At 47.0% G+C, this 13,082-nt stretch overlaps 1 protein-coding gene across 1 annotated transcript; it reads left to right on the forward strand.

Moving 5' to 3' along the window:
• The first annotated feature begins 131 nt into the window (after window positions 1–131).
• Window positions 132–8,890, forward strand: LOC105917597 (acylphosphatase-2). Its single transcript, XM_036126325.1, has 4 exons — window positions 132–304; window positions 538–554; window positions 1,950–2,059; window positions 8,175–8,890. The coding sequence occupies exons 1-4, from the start codon at window positions 247–249 to the stop codon at window positions 8,287–8,289; spliced, it is 300 nt and encodes a 99-aa protein (XP_035982218.1). The 5' UTR covers window positions 132–246; the 3' UTR covers window positions 8,290–8,890.
• The last annotated feature ends 4,192 nt before the right edge of the window (window positions 8,891–13,082 follow it).

The following is a 13,082-nucleotide window of genomic DNA, read 5'->3' on the forward strand; positions in this document are numbered from 1 at the left end:
CAGTGGTCGGTTCGGCTCGGTACCGTTCGCTGTGCCGCCCTGTGGTTCGGGTCCGGCTTTATTTGGTCCTTTATTCTAAGGACTCAGCTGATGGCTCCCTGACCCACAGAGAGGGGGGGGGGGGGGGGGGATGTTCCTTTAAGAGCCGTGGAGGCGGTCCGGACCGGGCTGGTACCGAGCAGCTGCACCGCAGGACGGGTCCAGAACTATCCGGACCTCCTGTCCGTCCGGGACGTTTCCAGCAGGATGTCTGCAGGAGGAAACCTGGTGTCGGTGGACTTTGAGATCTTCGGTCACGTTCAGGGTCCGTATTCACCCCCCGGTTCGGTTCGGTTCGGTTCTGTTCTGCTCCAGCAGCAGCAGGCTGTTAAATGATCCCGCTGCTATAATTAGAACCAGCAGAGCGGTTCTGCAGCAGTCGGGACGGGTTCTTTATTTATTCTCCTCCAGATCTTTCTGTTTGGGTTTAGGCTGATCCAGATGGTGGTTCTGGTGGTACCGACCGAACTGACCCATTCTCTGTTGGCTGTTTTTCAGGTGTCTGCTTCAGAATGGTGAGTTTCTCTTTGCTTCCCGGTCCTTTTGGGTCCAAAGCCTTTATTGCTCTGATCCCAGAGAGACGAGTCGGAACCAGGGAGGAAAGATCCAACAGTTCATCAGAACGGATCAGAACCGATTCTTTCCTGATTCATTGATAGATGCAAAAGTTAGTTTCTATTTTTACTTTATTCTCTTTTCACTGTTCTTAATGGACCAAAGTACATTTTAATGAGGATTTTCCTCCTTTTTACCGACTTTAAAATGTTTATAAGTTAAAAAGCTATTTTAGGTTCTTGATTAAAACGTGGATCTAATGTTCTGAGAACCCAGAGCAGTGAATATTTACTGCTGAGGGGGGAACCCTGTCCTCTGAAGAACAGGAGGTTTTAGTTTTTTCCCCGAACAGAATATGAACATTAATAAAAGCAAGAAATGGGATTATCACTTAGAAAATTGAAAATCAATTTTTTTATTTATATAGCACCAATTCATGAAACACGTCATCTAAAGGCTCTTTCCAAAGTCAGCTTCCATCAGATCCTCCAGGTTGGTGAGAAAGTTTCCTCTCTAAGGAAACCCAGCAGGTTGCATCAAGTCTCTCCAAGCAGCATTCACTCCTCCTGAAAGAGCGTAGAGCCACAGTGGACAGTCGTCTGCATTGTTGATGGCTTTGCAGCAATCCCTCATACTGAGCATGCATGAAGCGACAGTGGAGAGGAAAACTCCCCTTTAACAGGGAGGAGAACCTCCAGCAGAACCAGAACCAGGCTCAGTGTGAACGCTCATCTTTGCAGCAATCCCTCATACTGAGCATGCATGAAGCAACAGACGCATTTCCCCGCTTGGCCTCACGGTGGCGCTGCTTTCTTGCTCTGGGAGATGAAGGTGAATTCGTAGATGCTGGAAGCTCTACAGCTGACAGATTAGATTCTGAGTTTCTGGTCTGAGATTTAGATTTAGTGTGAAGACGAAATAAATGTTCAACCAACACAACTTTTTACAGCAGTGTTGGTTCTACCAGAACCACATCAGATGTTCTGCTGGTCCTCTGCTGACGTTTCCTAGAATAACTGGGATTTGATCATCATGATGTCCAGAGCTGGTTGGACAGAATCTGTTGGTCCCCCTTATCTATGAGGGGTCATGGAGTCTGGGTGGGGGGTCTCCAGGAGTCACTGGGCGAGCTGTGGGGGGTCACCGTGGGGAGGTAGCCAGTTCAGATTTACCAGCAGGTCCATCAGAACCTCAGAGGCTGACCTTGGTTAGTTCATGTCTGTCATTCTGGACCGTCGTCCCACCTGGACCTTAAATCAGAGGTTTGGCCAATGGCTGCCAACCTCAGATGTGTTTCAGGATTATTTGTGAGAATGTGTGTCTGCGTCCTGATGGAAATGTCTTCCTGTCCTCAGTACACAGAGAAGGAGGGTCTGCGGCTGGGCCTGGTGGGCTGGGTGAAGAACACCCACGGCGGAACGGTGGTGGGACAGGTGCAGGGTCCGGCTGACCAGGTGGAGGAGATGTAAGCTCCTACTGCGACACACACAGACCCCAACCCAGTAGAACACACAGAAACCCACTGGAACTGACCTAAACCCACTAGAACACTTAGAAACCCACTAGAACTCACCTCAACCCACTAGAACTGACCTCAACCCACTAGAACACACCTCAACCCACTAGAACTGACCTCAACCCACTAGAACACACCTCAACCCACTAGAACTGACCTCAACCCACTAGAACACTTAGAAACCCACTAGAACTCACCTCAACCCACTAGAACTCACCTCAACCCAGTAGAACACACAGAAACCCACTAGAACACACAGAAACCCACTAGAACTCACCTCAACCCACCAGAACTCACCTCAAACCACTAGAACACTTAGAAACCCACTAGAACTCACCTCAACCCACTAGAACTGACCTAAACCCACTAGAACTGACCTAAATCCACTAGAACCCACCTCAACCCACTAGAACTGACCTCAACCCACTAGAACACACCTCAACCCACTAGAACTGACCTCAACCCACTAGAACACACCTCAACCCACTTGAACACATAGAAACCAACTAGAACTCACCTCAACCCACTAGAACTCACCTAAACCCACTAGAACTGACCTCAACCCACTAGAACTGACCTCAACCCACTAGAACTCACCTAAACCCACTAGAACTGACCTCAACCCACTAGAACTGACCTCAACTCACTAGAACTGACCTCAACCCACTAGAACTGACCTCAACCCACTAGAACCCACCTCAACCCACTTGAACACATAGAAACCCACTAGAACTCACCTAAACCCACTAGAACTGACCTCAACCCACTAGAACTCACCTAAACCCACTAGAACTGACCTCAACCCACTAGAACTGACCTCAACCCACTAGAACCCACCTCAACCCACTAGAACCCACCTCAACCCACTTGAACACATAGAAACCCACTAGAACCCACCTCAACCCACTAGAACTGACCTCAACCCACTAGAACTGACCTCAACCCACTAGAACCCACCTCAACCCACTAGAACTGACCTCAACCCACTAGAACTGACCTCAACCCACTAGAACACACCTCAACCCACTAGAACCCACCTCAACCCACTTGAACACATAGAAACCCACTAGAACTCACCTAAACCCACTAGAAGTCACCTCAACCAACTAGAACTCACCTCAACCCACTAGAACTCACCTAAACCCACTAGAACTGACCTCAACCCACTAGAACTGACCTCAACCCACTAGAACTCACCTAAACCCACTAGAACTGACCTCAACCCACTAGAACTGACCTCAACCCACTAGAACCCACCTCAACCCACTAGAACTGACCTCAACCCACTAGAACTGACCTCAACCCACTAGAACCCACCTCAACCCACTAGAACACATAGAAACCCACTAGGACTGACCTAAACCCACTAGAACTCCCCTCAACCCACTAGAACACGTAGAAACCCACTAGAACCCACCTCAACCCACCAGAACTCACCTAAACCCACTAGAACTCACCTCAACCCACTAGAACACACCTCAACCCACTAGAACTGACCTAAACCCACTAGAACACATAGAAACCCACTAGAACTCACCTAAACCCACTAGAACTCACCTCAACCCACTTGAACACATAGAAACCCACTAGAACCCACCTCAACCCACTAGAACTGACCTCAACCCACTAGAACTGACCTCAACCCACTAGAACACACCTCAACCCACTAGAACCCACCTCAACCCACTTGAACACATAGAAGCCCACTAGAACTGACCTAAACCCACTAGAACTCACCTAAACCCACTAGAACTCACCTCAACCCACTAGAACCCACCTCAACCCACTTGAACACATAGAAGCCCACTAGAACTCACCTAAACCCACTAGAACCCACCTCAACCCACTAGAACACATAGAAACCCACTAGAACCCACCTCAACCCACTAGAACTGACCTAAACCCACTAGAACTCACTGAAACCCACTAGAACAGGAGAACCCAAACATATCAGCTTCTGACCCCCTGGTGGTGGATTAGAGGAAGTTTTAATTTTTTCTTCAGTGGAAATTTTGAGAATAAAATCATAAAATTGTGAGAATATAGTTTATCATTTTGTAATTTAGAGAACTCATAGAAAACCCAACCTCTCTCTTGTTTTTATTCTCATAATGTTGTAAACTTAATATTCTAACTTTATTCTTGTAATCATTGTTTTCATTAAATATTATTTTAGCCATTGTTGGTTAAATTAAATTAATTACCGGCCATAGAGGAGTAAATTTCCACAAAGGAAAAAATCATCACCTTCACATGTTAGCAAGAAAGAAACTTGTTTCCTGATGTTGAATATTTAATATGATGGTCATAAATTTTTCAGAAAAAAAATACATTTCCACATTTATGCCTTTATCCAGACCTATAAATGTGCTATATTTTAAATTGGGGGGGGGGGGGGGTGCTGCACCAGACCACACCTCCCTACAGGCTGGCTGTAGTAACATCTCCAGCCACTAGATGGAGCCCTTTACCTTCCAACCCTCTGAGAGGAAAAGCTTGAGCCCAGGTTTCTAATAAATAATAAAAAATAATAAACCAGTTCAGGTTAAAGTTAAAAAAGGATTTATTCTCAATACTGAGTTTATTCTAGATAGTTCCCTCAGATTAGGCCTTTGATGCCCAATAACTGCTGATTTGATGGGGAGTTTAAAAGTTTCTTTTTTAAATTCAGCCAGACTCATCCATACCTCTGCTTATCCAGGCCGGGTCACCAGTGTTTCTATTGTTGTTAAACTCAGAGGGAGCTGGTTCTAACTTTGGGCTGAACGCTGCAGGAACCCTCAGACTCCATGACTCCAGGTTTCCATGTTGACACTCATCCTTCCTGTCGGTCCAGCTTTCACCATGACCTCACTTCCTGCCAGGCCTGGGAACATCAGGACCACGCTGCTGCTGCTGCTGCTGCTGCTGCTGCTGCTGCTGCTGGTGCTGGTGGTGCTGGTGGTGGTGATGGTGGTGGGAGCTTTCTACTTCTAACTGCTCCCCAGAGAGGCGGGTCAGGCTGAGGGAAACAGGAGGCTGGGCAGAAGAGCAGCTCTGCCTCCATGTAGGAAGTGACTTTAAGTAGGAGATGGAGCTGAGAGGCAGAGGAGAGTTAGCCTTCATCGTCCTCTCAGGAGGAAAACATAGAAAGCAGCAGGAATAATGGGAGGAATGAGGATTAAAACCTCCATGCTTTAAGTTTGAAGTGAAGTGGAGGAAACCAGCAGAATAAATCCTGCTGCCTGGTTCAGAAACAACAGAACCAGAAACAGGAAAAAACAAGAAGAAGCCTGGTTCTCAGAGTAGAACATGAAACTGTCCAGAAACAAAAGCCAGAGGACATCTGACCAAGTTAAAACCAGTCCAGGAGGACTCTGGTGTCTTCTTCAGAGGTTCACACTTTGATTTCTCTGTTGTTTAAGCTCCACTGAGATCACAGTGGATTCTTCTCTCTTTGGGTTCGGTTCTCTCGCTGTGGGTTCTGTCTGGTTCCAGTTTGGCTGTTCTTCTTCTCTCCACACCTGGTTTTGGTTCTCCTAAGCTAACCTGCCTCATGTCACCTGCTCCAGCCCCTTCAGGGGGAGGAAAGCTGCTGGTTTGTTACCAACAGGCTGGTCCTGCTGAGCCTCAGACGTTCTCCTGCAGCTCCTCCTCTGGTTCTCAGCGACTCGTCTCTAACGAGCGTCTGCTGACCTCCAGACGTCCTAGAGCTTCTGTCAGGTGTGGAGGAGGATGGAAACACCTGGAACCTGCAGCAGGGCGTGGCCTGATGAGCAGACAGCACTGAGGAGCTCAGAGAACCAGACGTGATGAGGACCTGGTTGATGGGGAGATGTTTGATGTCCTGCATGTCTGAGTGGCTGACAGGATCCGTGTGTTGGGGGCAGATTATAAAGCCGTGGATATTACACCAGTGGGTGATGGGGCAGATGAGTGGGGCATCTTTTCTCCCTCTGGCTGAGCTTCAGAGCGTGCAGCTGACCCAGATCTGCTGAAATCTCCTTTAATCTGCAGCCCGTTCTCAGGGAGCGTTTTTTCCCAGCATGCCCCTGGGGTCCACATGAAGGACCAGCCCTCTGACCCGTCTGCATGGTTCTGTCCCAGACGTCTGGTTTAGGTCTTTGCTGAGTTTATATTTAGTTTTTAGTTTCTCTCCTCCTCTCAGGATCAGCAGATTCTCATGGAGTCACTTTTATTCTAAGACTTTCCCTCCATAGCTGCTCAAACAGGAATTATTTCTTATAAAACTCAGTGTTCAGAGTTTCTAATGAGATCAGGCTGAGCTGTCCTGGTGAGGAAAGGAGCCTCCATGCTTCCTTGATTCTCTCCTTTAGGAAACGCTGCAGCATCCTTCATGAAACAGATTATTCAGGCCTATAATTCTCTGCAGCGGTCGGGCTGAATAATCCAGATTATGTCTGTGAATCAGAGCTCAGCAGGGGAGCCGTCTGTGAAAACTTTATTCTTTTTACCATAAAACTTCTGTAGTTTCTAATATTTTAGATTATGTTTAATTTTGTCTCAGTTTTGAGGCCAAGTCATTTCAGCTCTCTGTGAAAAAACTAGACAGTAAAAAACTATTAAAGATGAATGTGTTCAGTTAAAGAACCAAAACATGCTGAATGGTGATTCATCCGGATCAGAATCAGAACCGCCTCTTGTTGCTTCACACAACAAGGAACATTAGTTCGGTTCCACTCTGCTGTCAATGATTACGCTTTATGTAAAGGTAACACCAAAGGAAAATAGAAATATTTTAAACATTCAACAACAGACATGGATGGATTGGAGCAAATAATCCTGGTACCGATCCGACTGGACCGCTCTGGTGTCTCTATTGTGACTTTATACAGCAGACAGAGACCGTTGTGGTGATTTGTTCTGGTTCTGTTGTATCCCAGTTTAAATCTATTGTTTTGTTTATCATTCTGACTTTATGAATCCCACATGTTCTGGATCACAGATCAGTAGAACCTCTATCAGTAGAACCTCTATCAGTAGAACCTCTAAGTTATTTCTGACCAGAACCTCGTCCCAGTTTTGTTAGGATCGGGTCAGTTGGGCCGGTTCTCTTGCCACCATCGGTGACCCAACGTTAGCAGTGAAACCCGTCAGAGGAGACAGCCGCTGGGGAGACGTTGGTTCAGCGGGTTTAGGGTCGGTTCTGTCTGGTTGGGTTCAGGTTTCAGTCCCGGGGGACGTTTACTGAATCTTTACTTATGTCTTCTAGTCAATGAGATTTAAAAACATTTAGAGGATGAGGCAGAGAAACTGAAGAAATAATCATCTTAGCTGCTCTGTTTCCTCCTCAGGTCCACTGGGTCCCAGAGTTTAGTTTCTGGACTCGTTTCAGAACCCTACAGTCATTTTTAGCCTCGGTTCTTTCTCATTTCTATTACCGACATCTCCATCCTATAATCTCAGTTTGAACCAGGAGCTGAATTAGAGATGAAGATCTCCCTGACCTGCAGCCTTCATCTGAGTCAATCTGTCAGGTTTTATTAAATAAAAGAAACCGGCTTACAGGATCATGGGAACCAGGAACACAGCAGGGTGCAGGAGGACCTGACAATGTGTGTGACAGAGAGAGTTGACCCTAAAGGGGAAGAGATGGAGGAAACAATGGGTGGATGATTGGGCACAGGTGAACCAGGTGAACCAGGTGAACCAATCAGCAGCAGGGACCGGGGGACAATGAACTGGCAGGAACAGAGGGAGAACTGAACCTAACAGGGAGAGTACCTAAGAAGGAACAGAAAACACAGCTACAGAAATAATAACGGCCATAAGATAGCTAAATCTATAACAATAATACTAATAATGTAAGAGCAGATCCTGAACTAAAAAAAGACCAGCATTAAATAAAGATCTAACAGAACTACTAAAGTAATAATGGACGTAGCTATCCAGACAGAAACTGAAACTAACAACTACCAGAATCTATAATTAAGATAAATGCTGAGCAGAAACTACACAAAGATAAACTCCAGGATCTGAGGAAAGGCATAACAAAGTCCCCAGGGAGCTAAAATAAGTAATGACGTCCCTGGAGACCCTGACATCATGTTTCTCTCCTCTGCAGGAAGGTGTGGTTGAGTAAAGAAGGAAGTCCAACGAGTCGGATCACCAAAGCCAAGTTCACCAACCAGAAAGCCATCGATACGGTGGAGATGTCCGGCTTCAAGACTCGGTTCTGAGCTGCTGCAGAGCTTCTGCTGCAGAGCTTCTGCTCCACAGCTTCTGCTCCAAAGCTTCTGCTGCAGAGCTTCTGCTCCACAGCTTCTGCTCCTGCCTCTGGGACTGTGGAAACGCTGAGAACTTGTCCTGGAGCTGACCACCAACCTGTTAAAGGCTGAGATCTGATCTATTTATGAGGACAGTTTAAGGGTTTTAATGAATTCTTTAAATTCATTAAAATTTAAAGAATTCAAATATTTAAACATTTAAAGCATAAATGTTGAAAATAAACACTGTAAAACCTAATTACAGGCAGCATTTCTGCATGGAGCCATCACATGGAGGCAGGTTGCTATAAAACGCCCCAAACACTTAAGATTGAGTTCATTTAAGTTTTTAAAGATAAAAACTGTTACTTTTATGTTTTTAAAGCTCCTTTATTTTTTTCCATTTGTTTCACAAAATGTTCTTTCTGCTGAGCTTATATTTATTTAATTTCTCCACCTGGAGCATAAATAAACCCACATGGGTTATCTGCGTTTAAGGTTAAATTAATGCCACTGAATTACCGCTAGTCTTAATGGTTCTGGACAAATAAACGTGTGTTGTCACCCAGCGAGACTAAGAAGTTTGTTCCAGTTATTTTGGTTCAAAGCAGGCAATAAAGAGACTTTTGAATTAGAAAACATCAAATTAAAAGTCATCCAGAGTTTAACTAACTGGGTTTATCAGGATAAATATAGCAGAGTATCATCAGCATACTGACTCGTTATTTACCTGAAAGAAACATTATTCTAGAGAGAATTGGTTCAAGCCCTGAACCCTGTGGTTCAAACAAAGGAGGTTAAACCACAGGTTCATGAAGGGAACATGAAAACTGAGAATGGGGGAACCACCCAGGTCAAACCGTAGAATGAAATCTGTGTCTGGAACGTCTCTGGATTAAATCACGGTGGAGGCTGAGCATGTCAGCAGTTAAACCAGAGGGAGCGTTGTGCATCAGGCTGCAGATCAGATCCCTGCAGGCGCTGCAGCCGGCAGGCTGCTTCACTGCATGATGGAAACAAACACACAGCCAGGTGTTGCGTAACAGCAGGTCACCTGACCAGGAAGCTGCCATGTGATGCAGTTAAAGCCGGCTGGAGGATCCCTGATCAGCTGATAAACCCTGACGCAGCACAGCGATCAAAGGGACCAGCCTGGAGCTGTGATGTGATCAAACTGCAGGTTATTAAGTTTATTTCTGTCTGAGAACATCTGCAGCGTGAGCGCCGTCATCATGGAGGAGCACGCTGCTGGAGGAGCACGCTGCTGGAGGAGCACGCTGCTGGAGGAGCACGCTGCTGGAGGAGCACGCTGCTGGAGGGGGGAGCTGCTGTCATGGCAACCGGCCTGGAGACATTAACCAGTCAGACGCACAATGAGGAGCAGAGAGTGGGAGGTGTTGCTGCTGGATCACAGCAGAACCTCCTCTGATTAACAGCCTGAGCACAGCCGGGGGGGGGGGGGTCCATCAGGGCAGCAGACTCTGATAAAACTTCATTCTGGTACCATTGGACCGCTGAGGATCAACAGATTAAGGTTCTGAAGTTGGTTCTGTCAACAAGCCTCATTTCTGGACTCTTCAGTGTTTTAGATGCTGGGATCCATCATTGGTCAGTTCACCAGTTAAACCACACGATCATTATTAAAACATTAGGTTCATGTTTGCTTTATGGAGACAAATGTTGCTGAGGAGGAAGATTTTTCTGAAATTTAAAGTACAAAATCAGCTTAAACCTTTCTATTTTTTCAGATAATTTATATTATTGGAGCATAAAAAGTTTTTATTTTAAGGATAAAATATATTTCTGGAGATAAAATCTTATCTAGAGCAAATATCTTGAATAATAAATAAAACATTTGGACCAAATATCCCAAGACATCTTCTATCAGTGTAGCTGAAGCCAAATATCATTAAAAAGCCAAACAGGAGAACCCTTTCTGCATCCCTCCATCATCTGAACCCCCTCATTAGTGCAGGGAGGGGGGGGGGGGCAGTGGGGGAGAGGTGGGGTCCCCCACAGGTCACCAGTGACTGTGGGAGGAGGCTGGAGTACCCTGAGAGAACCCATGCATGTTCAGAGAGAACAGAAATGAATCCATTAATGAATCTGGATCTGGTTCTGAGAGCAGACGTGTTTCCCAGCATCACTTTAACTTTTATTATCCTGGTTCTGACGGTGGAAACGTTCATCTTGATGTTCCTTCAGTTGTTCTCTGGTTTCTGTTTTTAAGCCTCTGCTGCAGAACCTGAGCCTGAAACTGAAAAGCAGGAAGTTCTGAAGTATTTCTGATCTGTCAGAGGCAACAGGTTCAGAGAATCAGCTTTAAAGGTGAGGTTATTCGGATCAGTTCTGCAGAACCAACCCGGTCCGGATGCCCACATGAGGCAGAACAGAACCAGAGAACCACCAGGTTTAACCAGAAGCTCCAGAAGACCAACGACCACCTGAAGATCTGATCCAGTCAAAGGTCATTACATCAGGATGATTCTAACCCCAGAAACCCGGTTCTGGATTCTTAATGAACCACGGCGGTTCTGTTGTTGATTGGGTTCTGTCTGCTGTCTGGGTCGTGGAGCTGCAGTCACTGGTTCTGGGATGTTTCTGTTCCTCATTCTCTCTGTCTGGACCCACCCAGGGCTAATAAAACCCCTCCAGGAGTTCTGGGGGACTGGACCGAACCCTCTGGGTCTAATTTGGACCCGGGTTCTTGAACTGGACGGTGTTGGTTCCGTCTGTTTCTTCCAGTCGTGGAGCTTCTCCTCTCCAGTAAAGCTGAACCCTAAAAGCCTCCGTGTCACAGACCGGCCCGGCTCTGGTACCGCCTGGCAGAACCAGAACCAGAACCAGAACCAGAACCCGGTTCTGGTGAGTATCTGCAGTGAGTATTAATAACAGGCGAGCCGCCCCCACGCTGCCGGAGAGACGGCAGAAGGAGCCCACGCACCCCTCATGCCTCTGGAGGAGCATCCTCCGCCTCCTCTCCCGGCAACCATAGTGGTCACCGTGGCAACCGTGTTTGGCATCCCATAGTGGTCACCGTGGCAACACTCACAGAAGAAGAAAGACTCGATGGCTTCTCGTTTCCTGGGTGTTTCTCTCAGATCGTCCAGCCGGCCCAAACGGGTCGTCCTCCTCAGCCAATCAGAACCGAGCCGGTACTGCCGGCCCGCCGGTACCGGGCGACCCGCCGGTACCGGGTCCAACTCTCCTGACATCTAGCATGAGCAGCAGGATCTGCTCCCTGCTGACTGGGTTTGAACAGTACGAGTCCAGAAAGTTCTGTTGGTTCTGGTGTCAGAACGCTGATGATGCTTCACTCTGAACCCTGACAGACAAACCCAAATCCTGGAAGCTGAGGAACCACACAGGTCCAAGTATAGAAGAACCGTTTCAGAACCTCTCATCCCGTCCAGAACTGATCTGCTGGAGGGAAGAAGATGAAAGGTCCAAAAGCTGCAGTGACCCGGGACCATAAGTATTCATACCCTGGAACAGCTCCAGCATTTAGTCTGGTCCACCCTCAGTTAGAGGGACACACCCAGAACCAAAGTTCTGCCTCCTGGAGAGGTGTTCCTCCTGTTTGGACCCTTTAACAGGGAGGTTCTAAAGGGTTCTGTAGAACAGGAGCAGAGAGAAGAAGAGGTTCTGCTCGGCTTTCAGATGTTCAGACTGAGCGAGGAGCTGATTTCTCCTGCTCATGGTTCTGAAAGACGACCCGGTTTTAGCCTAAACACCTGAAGATCAGACGGTTCCTTCTCTGGACTCAGTTCTGGACTCAGTTCTGGACCCAACCGGACCCGTGTTGAGTCCCAGGGAGGTTATTTCTGGTCTAGCTCGCTCACCGGGCCTGAATCCCACCGGACCTCTGATTGGTACTACTAAGCTCTTCCTCACCATGAGTCGGGTCGGGTCGGTTCTGAGCTGACCTTTCAGTCGGACGTCTTCATCTGTGGTTCTGTTTCTTTTATGATTACCAGGATTTCTTTAGAAGTCCAGATCAAACGACCATATATGGACGTTTCCTGCTGATAGTTTCAGGTCAGGTGTTCTACTGAAAGTCAGTCAGATGAATGAACAAACTAAACGAGGACGTCATAAACGTGACGGAGAACCAGGACGATGAAGTGGAACCGCTTCTATTTCACAGCTAGAGGTTCATGACTTCAGATGTAGGAGCAGAAACTGTCAGAAGGTTCTGACTGGAAACATAGAATTTCAGTTTCCAAACACAGAACAAGAACAAGACGAGAAGAACGGACCACAGAGAGACAGAGAACTGCTGCAGAATGCAGGAGAACCCAAAGAAGAACAGAGACCCGGTTCTTAACGAGCTGATTAAAGATAACATCCTGGAGCCTGAAGAACACCAGAGACAACCAGAGGGAGAGAGGAGCTCCATCTGCTCAACGTGGAGAGATGCATTTCATTCAGAGAGAACCCTGGAGAACCCGGGAGAACCATGGAACAGGCTCCAGAACTCAACCCTCCTGTGAACAGGTTCAGAACCTGAATCAGTGTGATAAAAAAGGATGATTACAGGAAAGTTTCTCTGGTTTTTGAAATGATCAACGATAAACTTTCTGACTCTGAACCTTTGGATCATATCAGAACTTTCAGAGATTTTCTCCCCATGTTGATCCAAACCAGGCCACTGAAGCTCTCCTCCGTTCCTTCAGAACCAGAACCGGTTCTGGAACAGTCCAGCTGCTTTGGCTTTAGTTCTGATGGGACATTTGGACCTGTTAAACCCACCTGAGCTGAGTCGG

The sequence above is a fragment of the Fundulus heteroclitus genome, chromosome 22 (genome assembly GCF_011125445.2).
Source record: "Fundulus heteroclitus isolate FHET01 chromosome 22, MU-UCD_Fhet_4.1, whole genome shotgun sequence".
Lineage (NCBI taxonomy): Eukaryota > Metazoa > Chordata > Actinopteri > Cyprinodontiformes > Fundulidae > Fundulus > Fundulus heteroclitus.

Excerpts from the sequence above, each read along its gene's own strand:
- LOC105917597 (XM_036126325.1), top strand. The coding sequence starts at position 247 with ATGTCTGCAGGAGGAAACCTGGTGTCGGTGGACTTTGAGATCTTCGGT. Across the intron at positions 2,060-8,174 it reads GCTGACCAGGTGGAGGAGAT|GAAGGTGTGGTTGAGTAAAG; the intron begins GTAAGCTCCTAC and ends TCTCCTCTGCAG.